At 33.8% G+C, this 18,654-nt stretch overlaps 1 protein-coding gene across 2 annotated transcripts; it reads right to left on the bottom strand.

The window, feature by feature from the left end:
• Nucleotides 1–2,029: 2,029 nt before the first annotated feature.
• On the bottom strand, nucleotides 2,030–5,507 carry LOC140834206 (uncharacterized). Of its 2 annotated transcripts, XM_073198918.1 has the most exons (6): nucleotides 5,235–5,507; nucleotides 4,970–5,064; nucleotides 4,470–4,538; nucleotides 3,214–4,237; nucleotides 2,681–3,091; nucleotides 2,030–2,565 (listed from the first exon to the last, which is right to left on the bottom strand). In XM_073198918.1, the coding sequence occupies exons 4-6, from the start codon at nucleotides 4,233–4,235 to the stop codon at nucleotides 2,457–2,459; spliced, it is 1,542 nt and encodes a 513-aa protein (XP_073055019.1). In that variant the 5' UTR covers nucleotides 4,236–4,237; nucleotides 4,470–4,538; nucleotides 4,970–5,064; nucleotides 5,235–5,507; the 3' UTR covers nucleotides 2,030–2,456. The 2 variants fall into 2 exon arrangements, with proteins under 2 accessions (XP_073055019.1, XP_073055018.1); XM_073198917.1 differs by lacking the exon at nucleotides 4,470–4,538.
• Between the last annotated feature and the right edge of the window lie 13,147 nt (nucleotides 5,508–18,654).

The raw sequence follows: 18,654 nt of genomic DNA, 5'->3' as shown, positions 1-18,654 counted from the left end.
TATTTTTGTTTTTTGCGATAAATTTAGTCGTGTTTCCAACGTGGTACCAATGAGACACTGATATATTGTTGACGTGTGTAGTGATACATCAGCACTCTTAATAAAAAAGATAATATAATTGTAGAAAATCGGAAGATGCATATTGAAGATAGATTATCAAAATTGCAAAGAAAACCAAAAATGTAATTTTTTTTAATATTTTATAATTGTATCCAATTTTAATGACAAATTTTAACCCTCAAAAGAAGAGTAAAGATTTTGTAAATATTGAAACGGTAACAATTGGGAAATACAAATTGGACAAGACAAAAACTTGTGTGAGACGGTTTCATGGGTCGTAATTTGTGAGACAAATATCTTATTTGGGTCATGCATGAAAAATTATTACTTTTTATACTAAAAGTATTAATTTTTATTCTGAATATCGGTAGGTTTGATCCGTCTCACAGATAAAGATTCGTGAAACCATCTCACAAAAAATCTACTCATGAGACAATTGCAACACATGAAATGTGTGTGAGTTCCCACAATAATTACAAAGTTCTCATGACGTCATTGTGAAAAGCGAGACCCTTCGTAATCTAGAAATCTACTCATAAATGCATTGCTTTTCCAGTGCTTTTTTCCATTCCACAATAATTACAAAGTTCTCATGACGTCATTGTGTAAAGCTAGTTTATTACTTCATTTATTCCAATTATATAATTTTTCTTTTATTTTTCGACTATGTCCAACTCATATAAGCTTGTACGTGTTTTCACACAGATTAAGAATATGTTTGAGAAAGTAAATGTTACGAAATAATTTCATATTTCGCTCTTATTTCAATTACCTAGATGTTGCCAATTTCACGAGAGACATGGGAAAAATGTTTAGGGAGATTAGTTGGGAATAATATATTTATAAGCTGAAGTTAGCAACCAAGCTATAATGCAATAATTCAATTTCTGTGTTTGGTAATTTATTTGAAATTTGATAAATAATATAAATAGTTTTCTTATATATGCTTTATTTTAAATATTGAATTATTCACAATATATATTTTTTATATGCATTTTTGATGAAAATTGTATGCTTTACTCTTATGTGATAAGGCGAGAAGACATATCTATTATGGATATTGATGATAGTTGTTTCATTCCACAAACTTCAATTGGAATATAAACATGTGCAAATTCTATAAAGCAAATTCCACAAACTTCAACTGGAATATAAACATGTGCAAATTCTAAAGTGAAGACAACCAAATGAAAAGTAATGAAGCCAAGTGAGGTATGGAGCATTTCACAAAAAATTTCAGTTCTGAAAATGAAACTAAAGCTAAATGCATGTATTGTGAGAAGGGATTTTATTATGATCCATATAAAAATGGAACTGCGAGTTTGAGGGCTCATATGAATTCGTGTAGAAAAAACCCACATGTTAGTTAAACAAATCAGGTGCAATTGAGAATACAACAAGGTGCAAAAGACGGTGAGACGTGATTAACTACTTGGAAATTTGGTCATGAAGTATGTATGAAAGGTTTGGCTAGAATGATTGTGGTTGATGAACTCCCTTTTAAATTTGTAGAAGGTGATGAATTTAAACTGTTTATGGCTATAACATGTCCAAAGTTTCGAATCTCTTCAAGATGGACAGTTGCACGTGATATTGTTGATTTATATAAAATTGAGAGAAAGTTTAAAAAGCTTCTTGAAAAATTCATCACAAAGAGTTTGTTTGACCATATACATGGACATCGATTTGTATGAATATTTCGGTCGGTTTGGTTACTCAGAAATAAAATCGGTTAAATCGGTTATAGGTTTATTCAGTTCAGACGGTAACCGAATAGACCGATCGCACACCCTAATGCGAGTACCTTAACTCGATCTAGATAGTTATCACTAAATTTCCAAAGTATTTCTACGATGGCTATAACAACACTTAGCATGCTTGCGGATCCACGAGTTCGTCAAACGGAAGAGTTTATCCAAAATAATCAAGGAATGTCAAACAAAGACGATCTCTAAAAAAACCATTATGTGCAACAAGCGTTCTTTAGACGAATATGGCAACATGTTTTATAGTGAATTCAACTAGGCGAGCAAGGTCATAAATCCAAATAAACACGTCCATAGAGGCATGCTTCAATTTGTTACGACCAATAAGTGGAAAATTGTACTATCCTATTTTCTAAAACTGTCCCGGATCATGTAACAAACCGTTTTTGGAACGAAATACTGAAACAACGTTTGATTCCTCTCCGGGACCCGAGACTGGCACCGAATGCAACTGATTAACGGAGTTTTACCTGAGCTGTGGGTTCTTAATTTACGATTAAAAGTTGTTCCATTTTTCTATTAGATTTAAATCCAAATCTTCTTGCTTTGTTGTATGAATCATTACGGTTTTAAACTATAAAACCAGATAACATCTCATAAACGAGAAGGCCAAGTAAAGCTCAAACTTTCTCAACAGCAGTGTGAGCAGGAATGGCATGAAAGACATGAAAAACAATAGCAACGTTTACTGGATGATGCCTTCACCGAAATTGGATACGCCATTCTAGAACCAGCTAAACTGCATTGAGAAACAAATATTTCAGCATGCCTATATATAAAGCAACAGCATAAATATAAGAATTAAAGTTGCATGTTTGCTAGCCAAACACCCCAAGATATTGACCGAAGCATACGTGTAAGAAGAATCAAGACTTGATGTTTTCGGTTTACTCCAACAGCAACAGCACAACCAACTGCTATCAAGACAGTGGCATTTACAGCTAGGCCAAGAAGGGCAGTTACAGCAGCAGCTTGGCCATGATGAACACCAACAGCAGCTTGAAAAGGTTGGAACCTTACAGTGACAACTTGGGCAAGAGGGACACTTGCAAATGCAGCTCGGCCAGCACAATTTCCGGTGGCACCTTGAGCAGTTTAAACAACTATTGGAGCAGCTTGGACAGCCAAACGACCTACAGGAGCAACACGACCACCATTCGCAAGAGAAATCTGACCATTTATAGCTACAGCTAGGCCAATTACAGGAGCAGAAGAGCCGTCTACAATGGGAACAATGACAAAAGGAGCATGCAGACTTCTTCTTTCTGCAACACACAAAAGGGTATTGTCCCAATTATAGAGAATTAGCAATTCAAAATACGAATGATTAATGAGTAACTTGAACACAAAAGTAATTTAATTGAGTTAGCACGAAAATAACACTAACTTGATAAAACTATTTGATTGGACAATAGCTTCACTTCTATCGGGGAGTTGGTTGGCGCTGAAAGAATCCTCAGGTTCTCCGAGATTTATGCCACCTTGATCGATATGAGCCTCGGAAATAACTGGTACATCAATTGCCCCTTTAGCACCAGGCTTCCAATTCTGAATCAAATTCTTTTCCATGTCTACATTTTCGTCAGGTTGCACTTCCTTAGAAGCTGAAGAATTTAGCGCAGAGCCACTTAACTCACTAGTTCTTTTCGGATCACCAGATTTAAAAGGTTCTTCAGATTGATATAATTCTTGAGACATGTAAAGTTCTCCAGATTGGTATATTTGCTTCGAGTTAAAAGGTTCTTCGGATTTGAGTAGTTCTCCTGATCTGTACATGTCTTTACCCATCTTTGAAGCACGGCCCCTGAAACTGTGGTTCCCAATATGAATGCTGAACAATGATTCATTTGAAGCAACACTCCACTCCATTGGTGATAAGGGTTTAGAGAAAATAGAAGACGGAATCCTGCCAGGATCAAAATTTCCAGGCCTTTCCATCACTTGGATGAAAGGAGATTGAGTTGGTGACATTTGTGGCTGTAAAGATTCATGGGTAATGTCTGAAAATCGTGAAGTGGATTCTGGAGAGCCGGTGATAGATTCTTCTAACCTGTACAAGGCCTCATTTGAAACATCAACCCTGTCATTTTTATACAACTGTTTGATACCCCCATTAGGTTTGGGAATGCCAATTGATGGATGGGACCTGGGAAGCGTATGAGGAATAACTTGGAAGAAATCACCGGATGAGGAGTTTGATGAGGTTGAAGACCTTCCCGAAGAATCTAAACTTTGCACCGAGTCACGCCCAATTTCTATTTCTTCTAGATTAATCTCTGACTCTGGTAGGCTGCCACTTCCATTGTCCGAATCAACGAGTGAAATCAGGGGTGCCCATGAATCACGTTTATTATGAGAAGCATTAGTGCTTGCCTTTAAATCATTTTTGCTTTCACGTCCATGATCCATGCCTGAAATGGAGTAAACGTCTTCAAAGCATATAAATTCTTTATCATCATCACACAGGTAATCCGTCCGATGTCAATTAACATAGAGTAAATATCCAGAAACAATGTTGAGATCAAGAAGTCATGAAACTACAGAAAGTATTCATGAATTTCATTAACTAAGCATGGACGATGAAAAGTCTTGTCCTATTATAGACCTTGTAATTGATTAAGCAGAGGATCAATCGGAAGTCACCTGAACTAGCTACAAACTATGTTCAAAATAAATCTGGACCACTTCCCCAGAAACAGAAACAAAATGCTACTGCAACCAAAAAAAATTCAGATTTTAATTTGTTTATGCTATTTCTAATTCTTGCATTATAGTTTGCAACAGATGAGAAAGTAGCCTCGAATTTCCAATACATGAAGTATAAATAACTTCTGACCAAACTACATAAATTTCTTCAGAAAACTGTTAATCCTCCTCTTAATAATACTCTAGGGTCCAAAAAAAAAAAAAAAACCAACGAACACGGGGAATTTTTTTAGATTGATAGTACATAATACTTAATCTGCTTCTTCATGAAATCATCCATTAGTCTTTTCACCCAACCCACAATTACAAATAAAAATACCATTGCAATCTTTTCATGGTCTAAAACTAACATTAATAGAAACACAATGCGATAGCAGAAAACGAAAATCGCAACAAGTGAACCACTAAATTGACATTAGTATAGAGGAAGTAAACACCTTTGCTCAAAAGATGTCCAAGTTAATGCAGCTAACTGGCAGCCCAGCATCGGTTTTCCCAATGGAGAATTATCGGCCGTCACCAATCTCAGAATCTGAAAATAAGTCATCATCAACAAATCGACCCATGTTAAAAAAAAACAAAAACAAATCGACCCATGTTTCTCAACCAAATGGAACCACCTCTTCCAAGATCAAGCTAAAACATAAGAACCCGTGACTAATAGAAAAGGATTACAACCGATTATCGATAAAGGGACATAACCTCAATCCGATGATTCAAAAGATGCAAAATGTTGAGGCGCTCCTCTGTTTCTTGATTTCTGACACATACCTTTTAAATAAAAATAAAAATCTAGCATTTCTTCTTCGTGAAAGAAGAAATGGGGTTATGAAAATTCCTCAAAGATGGCAAGAAAACAAGGAAATGTATTAGGGTTTTGGGGGAGAGGAATTTGGGCATGGGTCCGTGGAATGGTAATGGAAGGAGAAACGAATTTTTCGGGTGCAAATTCAAGAAATGATAAGAACAAACTGACATCAGGGTCCCTTTGGCGCCAGTATTTTCAACTAACTATATATATGTATCTATGTACGCATGTATGTATATTCTAGAATTAGTTAGATTTTGTCTTTTGTCTCTATGCGTCTAACTTTGTGCTAATTTTTATAATTATATACTTTCATTTTAAAAACATCGTTATTAAATAAATTATTTCAGTTCTAAATTATAAGTATATGAATGAATGTATATATATATATATATATATATATATATATATATATATATATATGCATACATTCATTCATATACTTATAATTTACCATAGCTACATTCATTCATATACTTATAATTTACCCCGCTATGGACCCACTTGACCGAGCCTAAATCCATCACGTTGGAAACGAGTTTAATACGGTGTCGGTTTTAGACTCGATCTATTGTCATCATTAAAAAATACAAGTTTGCATGCACTATGGGGATGAGAAGTCAAAATGACATAGATAACTGTTCGTTGTGGTCTTTTTCACCGAAAAGAAACAAACTGTTACGTTTAAAAATATTATGATATTTTTTTCCCATCCGATTAATTGATGGGATTACACTGAGATCTCTTGATACCAATCGATTGTTAGCTACTTCGATTTTTATTGGAATAGCGTATAACCAAATATTTTATTTTATGTTATCTGATGAGTTCTTATCGATTTTTTATTCGGTAAATTTAATATAATACTCTTGTGAAATATCAAAAATGTTAATAACCCATTATGAAAGATAAAATAGGAGCTTAACTCCTTTTTAAACAAAAAAAAAAAAAAGCTCAAATAACTTCAACTTCATAATTTTATATGTGCACGCATGTTTTATATGTTTGAATGTATTAAAATTGTCATTAAAATCATGTAACAAATGTTTTCATAGTTAAAATGTAATATTATTTTACAACATGACAATACAAAAATTATCAAAAAATATATATGTAACAACTTGATTAAAAAAATAATGTAATTTATATTATTTTGTATTAATTAGATTTTGAATTATAAGCATAAAATATGATGAATAATTATTTTGTATACAACAAAAGATGTTACAATCATATTAATCATTTTTGTAGGAAGTCTCTAAGCATTTTTTAAATAAACATAAGTGATTAAACCTCAATTTATTTTTCATAAAGGATTATTAACTATTGGCAAAAACTTGTGTGAAACGGTCTCTGATCGTATTTGTGAGACGGATATCTTATTTGGGTCACCCATGAAAAATTATTACTTTTTATGCTAATAGTATTACTTTTTATTGTGAATATGAGTAGAGTTGACCCGTCTCACAGATTATGATCCATGAGACCCACTCTTAACTCTTTTGAGATTTCCCATTGATTCGGGCATATGGTTGGAATTTAATATATATTGTTGTTTGCACAGAGAGGAAATAATTATTTATATATTGATTGTTAGCCTGTGAGTCTCAATCGTTGTAAGAAGTTACTAGGGTTTTAATTTAGACAGTTGGTAAGTCTTAAGGTAAAGCGGGTTGTTACAAGTTTTGTAAAACTAAAGTCTTCTAGTGAAATCTTTCCATGAGTAGATTAAGGAGTGACGTAGGAGCTTGACTCTTCGAACATCCAAAAAAATACTTGTGTTATTTCTTTACTGTATTTATTTATCTTATTTATATTGTTTTATTTGAGTATAAATTAGTCATAAGATTCATCGGACCATTTCCGCACAATCTGTTGTCTGACAGTTTCTTAATAATTGAGAAATTATGGTCTTTATATTCAACATCATCAAGATCGGTCGCACTATTTGACATAGTTTAGAAAAAAAATTAAAAGAGTTTATTCACACCCCACTCTAAGCTCTAACATGATCCTAACAAGATCAGTCTCACAAAATTGAAATGTAAGACAGTTTGCCAAAATTTTTGTGTTATTTAAATATTTAAGTATGATATTGAATACTGTTGAATAAAAATAATGGCAAAAACTTGTGTGAGACGGCCTCAAAAGTCGAATTTGTGAGACAGATCTCTTATTTGGGTCATCCATGAAAATGTATTATTTTTTATGCTAAAAGTATTACTTTTTATTGTGAATATGGATAGGGTTGATCAGTCTCACAGATTAATATCCGTGAGACGGTCTCACATAAAACCTACCCATAAATAATAGTGTGATTGGTTTTATTGATTAGAATAAAGATGAGATAAAAAAAATCACAATATAAATAATAGTGTGATTGGTTTTATTGATTAGAATAAAGATGAGATAAAAAAAATCACAATTTTATCGTTGTCGATAATTAATAAATAAGAAAAAAGATACGAACGATAATATTATAATTTTATAATCAACTGTTCGATTGATATAGGATTATCTGTGATTATAATCAATACATAAAATTGCAAAAAAACAAAAAACAAAAAAACAAAAAAAAAACAAAAAAAAAAACTAACGAGTTTATATTATTAAAATAATTGAATCCTATCAACCTAACTAAATATAACATTGACATATTATTAATTTATCAATCTACTAATATATTTTTTTATTATATAAAAGATTATGTTATATTTTGATGATTATAACGCATGCTTGACACGCAATTACAAAAATATCCTCACTATATTTTGTCTCAAAGGGCGACATGTGCTCATGGCTTGCGGTAAGTTAAGAAGCGCACATGCGATATATGGTAATTAAAATTTTAATAAATCAATACATAAAATTGAAATCAAATATTTAATGAGATTAGATTATTAAAATGAATCAATCTTATCACCCCATCAAACATAACCTTAATCTATTATTAATCACAAAAAAATTTATGAAACTGTTTCACAGATCAATTTTGTGAAACATGTACATCTTATACGACCTAACTCAAAAAATAATTATTTTTTTATGTCAAAAATATTACTTTTTCTTTTAGATATAATTTTATGGATAACTATTTGATTAATAAAATTGGATCTTAAACCGGGTCAAAATGATTATTAAAACATCTTAAAATTTTAACAATAAATATTTGACTATTAATTCATCCTTATTTAATCCACTCAACCAAACACACCCTTAATCTATTATTAATCACAAAAAAATTTATGAAACTGTCTCACAGATCAATTTTGTGAGACATGTACATCTTATACGACCTAACTCAAAAAATAATTATTTTTTTTACGTAAAAAATATTACTTTTTCTTTTAGATATGGACCAGATCAAGTATTCTCATATATATAAATCCGTGAAATAATCTCACAAAAGATCTACTCTATTTAGAGAATTATTTATAAAAGTTTTTTTATAAAAACATTTTTTTACCGAAAAATGTATAAAATGTTTTAAACTTTGTTTTAAGAAAAAAATTGTTTGGACAAATATGCTATAAAAACATATTTACAATTAAAAAGTAGTATGTTTTGATTTCTATCATTGCCTTCATTTATAGAAATATCAAGAAACACTTCTCAATCGTTCTTAAAAGATATACTTAGATAACGTTTTATTAAAAATATTTTTCAAAAATGTTTTATAAAAACGCATATTTTAAGTTTTTTTTCATTTATTTGTGGACCCGGACGCTAATCATACTCTTAATTAGTTATTAGGACAATATAATCAATTAAAATAAACAGGGTCTATTTTTTTTTTTCAAATGCGGAACGTAATGGAAATTATTTATTATACATATCAGTATAAAATAAAGTACAAGTCATGTACCGCATACATTTATTCAACTAAGGTTTAACAGTTAAATGTCAAGTGTCCAAACCCTATCTCTAATCCAGGTCCGTAGTCTCCACTCTAATCTCGATTTATCTTCATCTCCTCGACCCTGAACATGTCCCACCTGCTGTCATGTACACATACAAACAAGACAACAGCCGGATAATACCGGTGAGAAAGATATCCCAGTATAAATCAATGAAACATGCAATCATATGATAAACATAAAAGCATGAACAAGTAACAGTAATATATATCAAATTCTGAAACATAATCAATATAAAACTGTCGACAACGCTCGTAACTCCACAACTCAGACTAGACTCAATCCTAGTCTAGGGATCCCGGTTTCCATATGTTAGTATTCCTATATCGACTAACAGTAATAGAAGATACTCCAATTCTATCCACGTCGATATAACAAAACATCCAGTGTCCTAACCTAACCGTCATGGACTATGGCCCTATCGCCAATATCCTATCTTGTGACATCGTGCAATGTGCCCGTGGCAATCCCTCCACTATCAGGCACATCTGTCCCAAGATTTTTATACTATCTTATGACATCGTGCAATGTGCCCGTGGCGATCCCGCTACTATCAGGCACTTCTGTCACAAGATCACTCGTCGAGACTCGTCTAACACATGCTCTCTATAAATCCATAGAACAAGCATATCAAATCAAGTTAATGCAAATAATAACAAATAGTATGTGATTTAGGGAAACTCAAGTCCAAACCGACTCAAGTCGATCTCCCAATACCACATTGACTTATACCTTTGTCTTCCCGATCTGACGAAGTCGAAGTCTCGAAGTCAAATCTGTCCATATCAAATCTGAAATGATAATATCGGATATGCACAATATCAATATACAATTCAATTCAGAACCTGTTCCGATCCATATCAAATCAAACATAATCTGATCAATATCACGACAGAACGATACAATCATAATCACTGCTGAATCTGATCAATACCAATCTACCGATATTTCGATGGCATAACAATACAATCTCAGTAACCCTGTCAATCTCAATATCCCAAATATAATATCCCAACTCATAATCGATATCAGTATAATTATAATCTCAACCATAACAGATAATACAATATGATATCGATTATCAATCAAATCGACTCCGAAAATCATAATAATTACATAAACAGTCTGTTCTTCATTCTGACTTCAATTATACGATGTCTACTGTACCATAAACATCATATCTGATTCCTATTCAATTCTGACAATAGTATAATTTCAAATCATGTCTAAACGTAACAAAACTTACGTCCAGTTATAGCTGTCGTCGCTAGGAACTTAGTACTGCAGTCGGATTCAAAATCGGACGGATAGATTTTGCACAAGTCGAATTCTAAAATCAAGAATTGAAATGATTCTCTCCTTCCTCGATTTCTTTCTTTTCTTAATGAATAAACGTTTGTATATATATATACTTCATGCATGGCTAGAAACGTGGCTCGCGTCTTTGTATTGCACGTCTCGCGCATATGCGCGACCCTCCTTGGCGCACATGCGCGAGACCTACTGTCTCGTGCAATGCAACTCGCGCAGATGCGCGCCTCCACGCCGTGCATGTGCGCCAACTTCACTGCCCTGCTCGCGCATATGCGCCCGTTCACGTCGTGCATATGCGCCAAGCGCTCCCCTAGACTGCTGGACACCTCGCGCATATGGGCGCCCTCACGCCGCGCATAGGCGCGAAGTCTTCTGCCAAAACCGCGCATGTGTGCGTACCAACTCGCGCATGTGCGCGTATGACATCCCTTCGCACATATTTCGTGTCTGTTCTCGTCTTTCTCGGTCTACTTCCTTCCGTCCATAATCACATCAATTAATCAAGAAATCATTTCAGATTAATCTCATATTACAGGAAATAAAATCTCGGACATTACAATTTATGAAACACTAAAAACGTTTTTAAAATACTTGTCCCAACAGAGAATCTTACTAATTATTAATATATTAATGTATCAATATACTAATATTTTTTTTATTACATGAAAGATTATGTTATATTTTGATTATTATTATTACACATGCTTAACATGCTATTACAAAAATATCCTTGCTATATATTTTTGTCAATAAGTAAGGCTCTTTATTTTTTGTCAATAAGTACGGTGCACGTGCAATGCACGAAAATTAAAATTTTAATAAATCATTACATAAAATTTTGCAAACAAAAATATAATCTGATTAGATCCTATCAAACAAACCAAATATAACCTTAAAAAAATTTACTAATATCAATCTACTGAGAGTGAGTCTCATGTGAGACCGTCTCACGGATCTTATCTGTGAGACCGGTCAACCATACTCATATTCACAATAAAAATTAATACTCTTAGCATAAAAAATAATACTTTTTCATGGATGACCCAAATAAGAGATCCGTCTCACAACTACGACCCGTGAGACCGTCTCACACAAGTTTTTGTCATCTACTAATATATTTTTTGATAACATAAAAAACTATGTTATAGTTTGATAATTATTACACATGATTGGCACGCGATTACAAAAATATCTTCACTATATTTTGTCTCAAGTGGCACACCACGCACGTGTGTTGCACGATAGTTAAAATTTTAACAAAAAAAATTAAAATACTGTTTAACAATTAAACTTGTACTAAATTAGTAATAAATAATAATCTCTTAAATTTTGTTATTTTCTTGTCATTAATATCACTCTCGCATAATTATTCATTTAAACGTCTTCGTTTTCGATTGACTTTTTCTTTAAAAAAAAAAAGGAAACGGGGTGTGTCAAATTTATGAATGCGAACGAATATAATTTTATTTATTCGACTACCCCGAAAATCTTATCTCACCGTGATTATGACAAACGAAACTTGAAATATTTTATGTTGTCAGGAATTCAATTCAGATACCCAAAAAAGCACAGATTTTGCACTATCTTTTCATTTAAACGGCTGGTAGACGTCAAACTCCTCCAATGGAAACTCAACACCAGCATCCATTGATGGGCCACTGGATGAGTTGGGACTGGGGTGTATAAAAGTCATCATTCACTGGACCGGTTAGCCCATCGTGAGGTCCATGATCCACCACTTGCTGAGCCATTACTTGGTCTAAGCCTGGACAGAGTCGACGACATTGGGCCTAATCAAAGGCCTGTCACTCATGGTTTCCTCCCTCTGCCTCCTCAAGAACTGAGTCAGAGTTTCTGCATGGTTGTGGAACTTGGTCGTCTCCATGGCGTAAAGCAAATCCTCAGGAGCGATGGTCTTCCGACGGTCTCGATGGCATATTGTGTTGGCTTCTCGAGTGACGTCTCTTTCGCATATAATGCGATCTCGTTCATTTGCAGCGCATGCATGATATTATGGTTACGTTAGCCATTGAAAGGTAGGTTAGCGTCACATTTAAACGGTCAATTGCAAGCAAAGATGAAATTGTTTATTACTAGCTAGATTACTATGAGTTTAAACATTAAACAACGTTCTAATTTTTTTAAATAAAATTTTAATTATCGTGCAACACATGTGCGCGGTGCGCACATGACTTCATTTGAGGCAAAAGATAGTGAGTAATATTTTCATGTTGCATACGTAATAATCATCAAAATATAACATATTTTTTATGTAATAAAAAATATTATTAGATCGATGTATTAATATTTTTACGATAAGACATGAACCTATTAGAAAAATCACTTTAGTCATTTTAAGGAATGAACATAAATACTCTCAATTTCATTTATTATTAAAATATAGAGAATAACATTATTGTAATATTAACAATATATTTTAAACTTAAATTCCCTGACAATACCCTGTTTTCTTTCTCACCATCTCCATTTCTTGGGTTTTTTACAAAAATAATTTAATTTTTAAAACTTTTTTCAAAAATAATGTAAAAAAAAAAACATTTCAAAACTACCCTAATCCGCTCTCACGGAGCGCGGATGCTGCACACGTGGAGCAGCGTCCGCGCTCCGTCAGAACGGACGCTGAGCCAAGTAGGCATCAGAAAATATTAGCGACGAATAATATAACCACACCGTCGCTAATTTGCGACGGTTAAAGAAACCGTCGCCAAACCGTCGCTAATATTATCGACGCTTTATAAACCGTCGCTAAAATGTACCCAGCGACGGGTTATAAAACCGTCGCAAATGAGCGACGGTTTTAAACCGTCACTAAAGGCGCCCTTAACCGTCGCTAAATGCGCATTTGAAACTTTAATAAATTTGCATGATGGGCTTATACTCTTGTAAGCCCACGATCCATGCCCCCATTATATTAATATCATCATAATCTCGATCGACGATCCAATATCATTGATTGACAATTTCAACTTGTTTGTTTATATGACGCACACTTTAATTTCGAGATACTTACCTCTACGCACGCTACGCGTAATTGTATCAACAGCGTGCACATATGCGCCGCGGATAATTTTGAACTTTCAACGGCTTGCAAGTTTGCAGCCTTCAATATACGCTGCGGTAAGAGAATTTGCGCGCTGCCAAAATCCATTTTTGTTGTAGTTAATATTGTGGGTGTTCAACCGAAATGGATTTTTATCCGAAGTTTGAACACCCACAATATTCACTACAACAAAAATGGATTTTCGCAGCGCGTAAATTCTCTTACCGCAGCGTATATTGAAGACTGCAAACTTGCAAGCCGTTGAAAGTTCAAAATTATCCGCGGCGTATATGTGCACGATGTTGATACAATTACGCGTAGAGTTAGGTATCTCGAAATTAAAGTGTGCGTCATATAAACAAACAAGTTGAAATTGTCAATCAATGATATTGGATCGTCGATCGAGATTATGATGATATTAATATAATGGGGGCATGGATCGTGGGCTTGCAAGAGTATAAGCCCATCATGCAAATTTAATAAAGTTTCAAATGCGCATTTAGCGACGGTTAAGGGCGCCTTTAGCGACGGTTTTAAACCGTCGCTCATTTGCGACGGTTTTATAACCCGTCGCTAGGTACATTTTAGCGACGGTTTATAAAGCGTCGATAATATTAGCGACGGTTTGGCGACGGTTTCTTTAACCGTCGCAAATTAGCGACGGTGTGATACCCTTGTCCCACATCGAAAAAAACAAAGATTTAAAATGAGTTTATAATGGCTTACAATGGACTTCTATAGCAACTTGGATTAATCATTTTCGTAAAGCGAGGACGAATACGAAGTAGTTGCTATAGAGGCCCATTGTGCAGTCACGCAGGCGCGGGCTCGGGCTCGGGGCGTGACAGAATAAAAATAATCCAAATATTATTTGTGGAAAAATACCAATAATTTCGGATTTAGTAAGCAAATTTGTGGGATTTTAGAAATATAATTTTTATTATTTTAGGAAATCAAAAATATACCGAAAATTGGGAATTAGACACAAAAGTCGAAATTTCACAGACTGGTCAAGGCTTAATTTCGAAAATTAGCTTGGATATAGATATATATTTTCGAAATTTAGGATAAGAATAATAAAGATTTGATCACGATTTAGATATAGATTTGATCACGATTTTAGATGAAGATTTGATTCAGAATCAACGCGATTTGATACACGATCAGGATAGCAGCCAACCCCTATAAATAGGAGGGCATGGATCTCGAAAATTCACACCACTTTTCTCTCAAATTTTCGAGAAACACACCTAGTTTCTTAGGATTTTTTTCGTGCACGGCGAAGCGCTGCCGCAGTCCAGCCACCGGAGTTTTACGTTTTTCTTCAAGAAGCTTAAGGTAAGTGGGCTTGTTTTAAATTGTTGTATTTTTCGGTGCATGTATTTCGGTGCATGTAATTTTCGGTTTTATTAAATTTCGGTCGAGTACAACTCTTTTCTACCCCTTCTGGTTATGATTTGTGCATAAGTTTTATGTTGACACTGTGAGGACCCAACTGGATATGGGAGGGAATCCCAACTATGACATGACCCTCATACGGTGGGGATATAACCGATTCGGCCTCGCCCCCTTAGAGGAATAAAAATTAGGGACTGACGTCAGTAAACCATTGAAAGTAGAGGAATCTCAGTGTCAGGTCAAGTATACGAATGTGATATGAGTCAGATTATGCATGGTGTGTGTGTGTAAATTTCGAATTGTTATATGCATGTTGTTGTGTACTCGAACGGCCCCCACTTGCTGAGTATTTCCCAAAAATACTCACCCCCCCTTACACCTCCCCAGATAAAACTGAAGATAAATCAGAGGAACAGGTCGAGGAAGAAGAGTCGGACCAGTTTTGGGGCTGGTGAAATTATTATATTCGAATTATGCTGCAAGATTTAAGGATTTTAGTTGGTTTATTTTATTTGTAAACGCTTCCGCAATTTAATTATTTATTCAGTTGTAAAGACAATGGTTTTTTGCGAATTTATGAAATAAACTGGTTTCGGTTTATACTGTGCTACGAGGCTTGTCGTTTTTTCGATTTTGTGATTGATGAGCGACGCCGGTGTCTAAGCCCGGTCTCGGGGCGTGACAGACGGTGTGTTATATTATCCGTCGCTAATATTTTCTGATGCCTACTTAGCTCAGCGTCCGTTCTTACGGAGCGCGGACGCTGCTCCACGTGTGCAGCGTCCGCGCTCCGTGAGAGCGGATTAGGGTAGTTTTGAAATGTTTTTTTTTTTTTACATTATTTTTGAAAAAAATTTTAAAAATTAAATTATTTTTGTAAAAAACCCCATTTCTTTCCTCCTCAAACTATCACATATATTCTATCTAGCTAATTTTTTTCACAGAAATTCTTCACAAATGAGATAAATATATTTGCTTTTTTTTTAAAAAAAATAAAGGGTCGTAAATGTTTTATGCTTTCGATAATTCAGACCTGATCATAGGGTTAATAATTGTAATTTGCCCCACCTTTCAATGACTGATAAAGAAATAAACATAAGTTTAAGGACTCGATCGGATGAAATGAACAAAGTCGACGGGACTTGGATTTTCCAATTCTACCTAGGGCCGATCCTAATAATCTTTGGGTCTGAGTCTAACTTTTAAAAAGAGGCCTCCGAATCATAATGCATGTTCATATTTTTTTACTTCCATAGCAATTTTTCAAATTAAATCAATACGTCAAAGACAATAGAAAAAACTAAAAGGAATAAAAATATCAAACATGTCCAAAATGATCACTAAAAAACAACTTGCCTCACAGTTTTAGATCTAAAAATACTAATGAAGTCTGTATAATCAAGTTGTTCAGTAATTTCTTTCTCAATCGATAAGATTGTCAATCCATTCAATCTTTCTCGCGATATGGTTGATCGGAGAAAAGTTTTGATGAGCTTTATCTTTGAGAAACTTCGCTCTGCACTTGCTACTGTGACCGGGACATTCAACAAGATTTTATAAGCAATATGAGCATTTGAAAGCCGGATAAGCATTACATCCACCAAATTTTCAGTCAAAAAACGTAGATTATAGATAACATAAAGCCCCGAAGAAAGTAAAAAACTAAAATAAAAAATTAAAAGCCCGAACAAAGCAAATACAAGAAAATAGACTTACGGCTCCTCACACGTCTTTCAATCAAACCTAGAGACGACGCAGCGACTGGAGTCGATTAAGGCTTGTCTGCAGATGAATATTGGAGAAGGTTGGGAATAAATCGATAACAGGCTAATTCCATTTAATAAATATTTGATTTTGGGCCATCTAATAACTAGTATTACATATAATAATTTTTTTTAAAATTTTTGGGCCCCAAAAAAGAGATGGGCCTAATTCATTGGACTCATTTGCCTCTTAATAGGCATGACTCTGATTCTCCCCATGAAAAGTACCGAGAAAAGCTCAGAAGCTACGATGGGAGGAGGAACCTGTAAGACGAGGCTTCTCCAATCGGAAACCGCCGTCATACAGGATCTAGTTGAACATAACCACTAATACACTCAACTTTTTGATATTTCGTGGGATGTTGGTAATCACGGTTTGAGTTCTTAGCATTAGTTGGAGAATTTTTAAAATAAGAAATTTTCAATTTTAAATGTAAGTGAATAAAAGGAAGATAAACGAAAATTGGGACATTGTGTTTGGGTTTATAATAAAAAAAAATGAGATTTGGATTTGTAACTGGATTTGGATTTGAAGTTCATGAAATTAAAATTTCATTTTGATATTTGGCTAAAATTTATAATGTAATTTGAAATTTAATTTGAAAATTAAAAATTAATATTTCTTATATTAAAAAAATACGTAATTCATATTTTTAAAATTATTTCTATAAAAACTCATTTTTTTTATTATCAAAAACGAAAAAAAAAATTTAGCATATGACAAATATGTTTATTAAATATCTTTTTAAGAAATGAAAAAAATATAAAGTTTATCAAGCTGAAGTTAAAAATAAAGTTATCATCTTTGATAAATTAAATGTTAAGATAAAAGGAATGGAAATTTTTTTAAGAGAAAAAAAATTATATAAATTTTAAAATATAAAAAATTATTTGATTGTCTCAAACATATATATATGTAATATAATAATATGAATTGATAATATAACTTTTAAATAAATGATATTTTGTAATATTTTTAAAAACACTTGAAGATTTATATGTAAGTTATACAAATTTAATAAAACATATTTGAGTAGGTCTTTTGTGAGACGGTCTCACGAGTCTTTATCTGTTATACGGTCTCACGAAACTTTATCTGTGAGACGGATCAGCCTTTGTAACGCCCCAAATTCGACGACTCTCCTCACTGTACCAAGACGAGTCTTTCCAGCGTGCATATGTTCTCACTCACACGCACCCTGGGAAACTTCCCAGAGGTACACCCATCCCAAAATTGCCACAAGTCAAGCACGCTTAACTTTGGAGTTCTTATGTAATGAGCTACCAAAAAGAATATGCACTTTCTTGATATGAGTAATATATATCAAATCTTTTAAGCTCTTTTTCAACTGTACAATCCATTACATTGAACAGTCTCGGAATCCTCTCATTCCGGTGTGGGATCAGTTCATTCATGTTCCCTCCACCTAGAAGTATGCCAGTAACCGCTCATTGTTCGTGCAAACTTCATGGCACTGGCGATCACCCATTTGAGTTGGTTCCAGGTGCACGGCCCCGGCTAAAGCACCTTACCGGATGGCCCCTCGGCCCCGGGCCTCACAGCCTTACCGATATTCACAATAAAAAGTAATACTCTTAGCATAAAAACTAATAATTTTTTTATGGATGACCAAATAAAATATCCGTCTCACAAAACACGACCCGTGAGACCGTCTCACACAAGTCTTTGCCAACATATTTTTATTGTTTTTAAAACTTAAATCCCATTAAATCCTACCGATTTTGTAAGAATTTCGCTTAATTAAATAAAATCTCATCAAATACCAATCTCATTTTGAAATTTTATTTTATCAAATAATAAATAGTATTTGCAATTCCAAATCCCATCAAATTCCATACA

The sequence above is a fragment of the Primulina eburnea genome, chromosome 6 (genome assembly GCF_022965805.1).
Source record: "Primulina eburnea isolate SZY01 chromosome 6, ASM2296580v1, whole genome shotgun sequence".
NCBI classification, from domain to species: Eukaryota; Viridiplantae; Streptophyta; class Magnoliopsida; order Lamiales; family Gesneriaceae; genus Primulina; species Primulina eburnea.
Note: the sequence above shows the minus strand (reverse complement) of the source record. Positions and strands in the feature narration are given on the sequence as shown.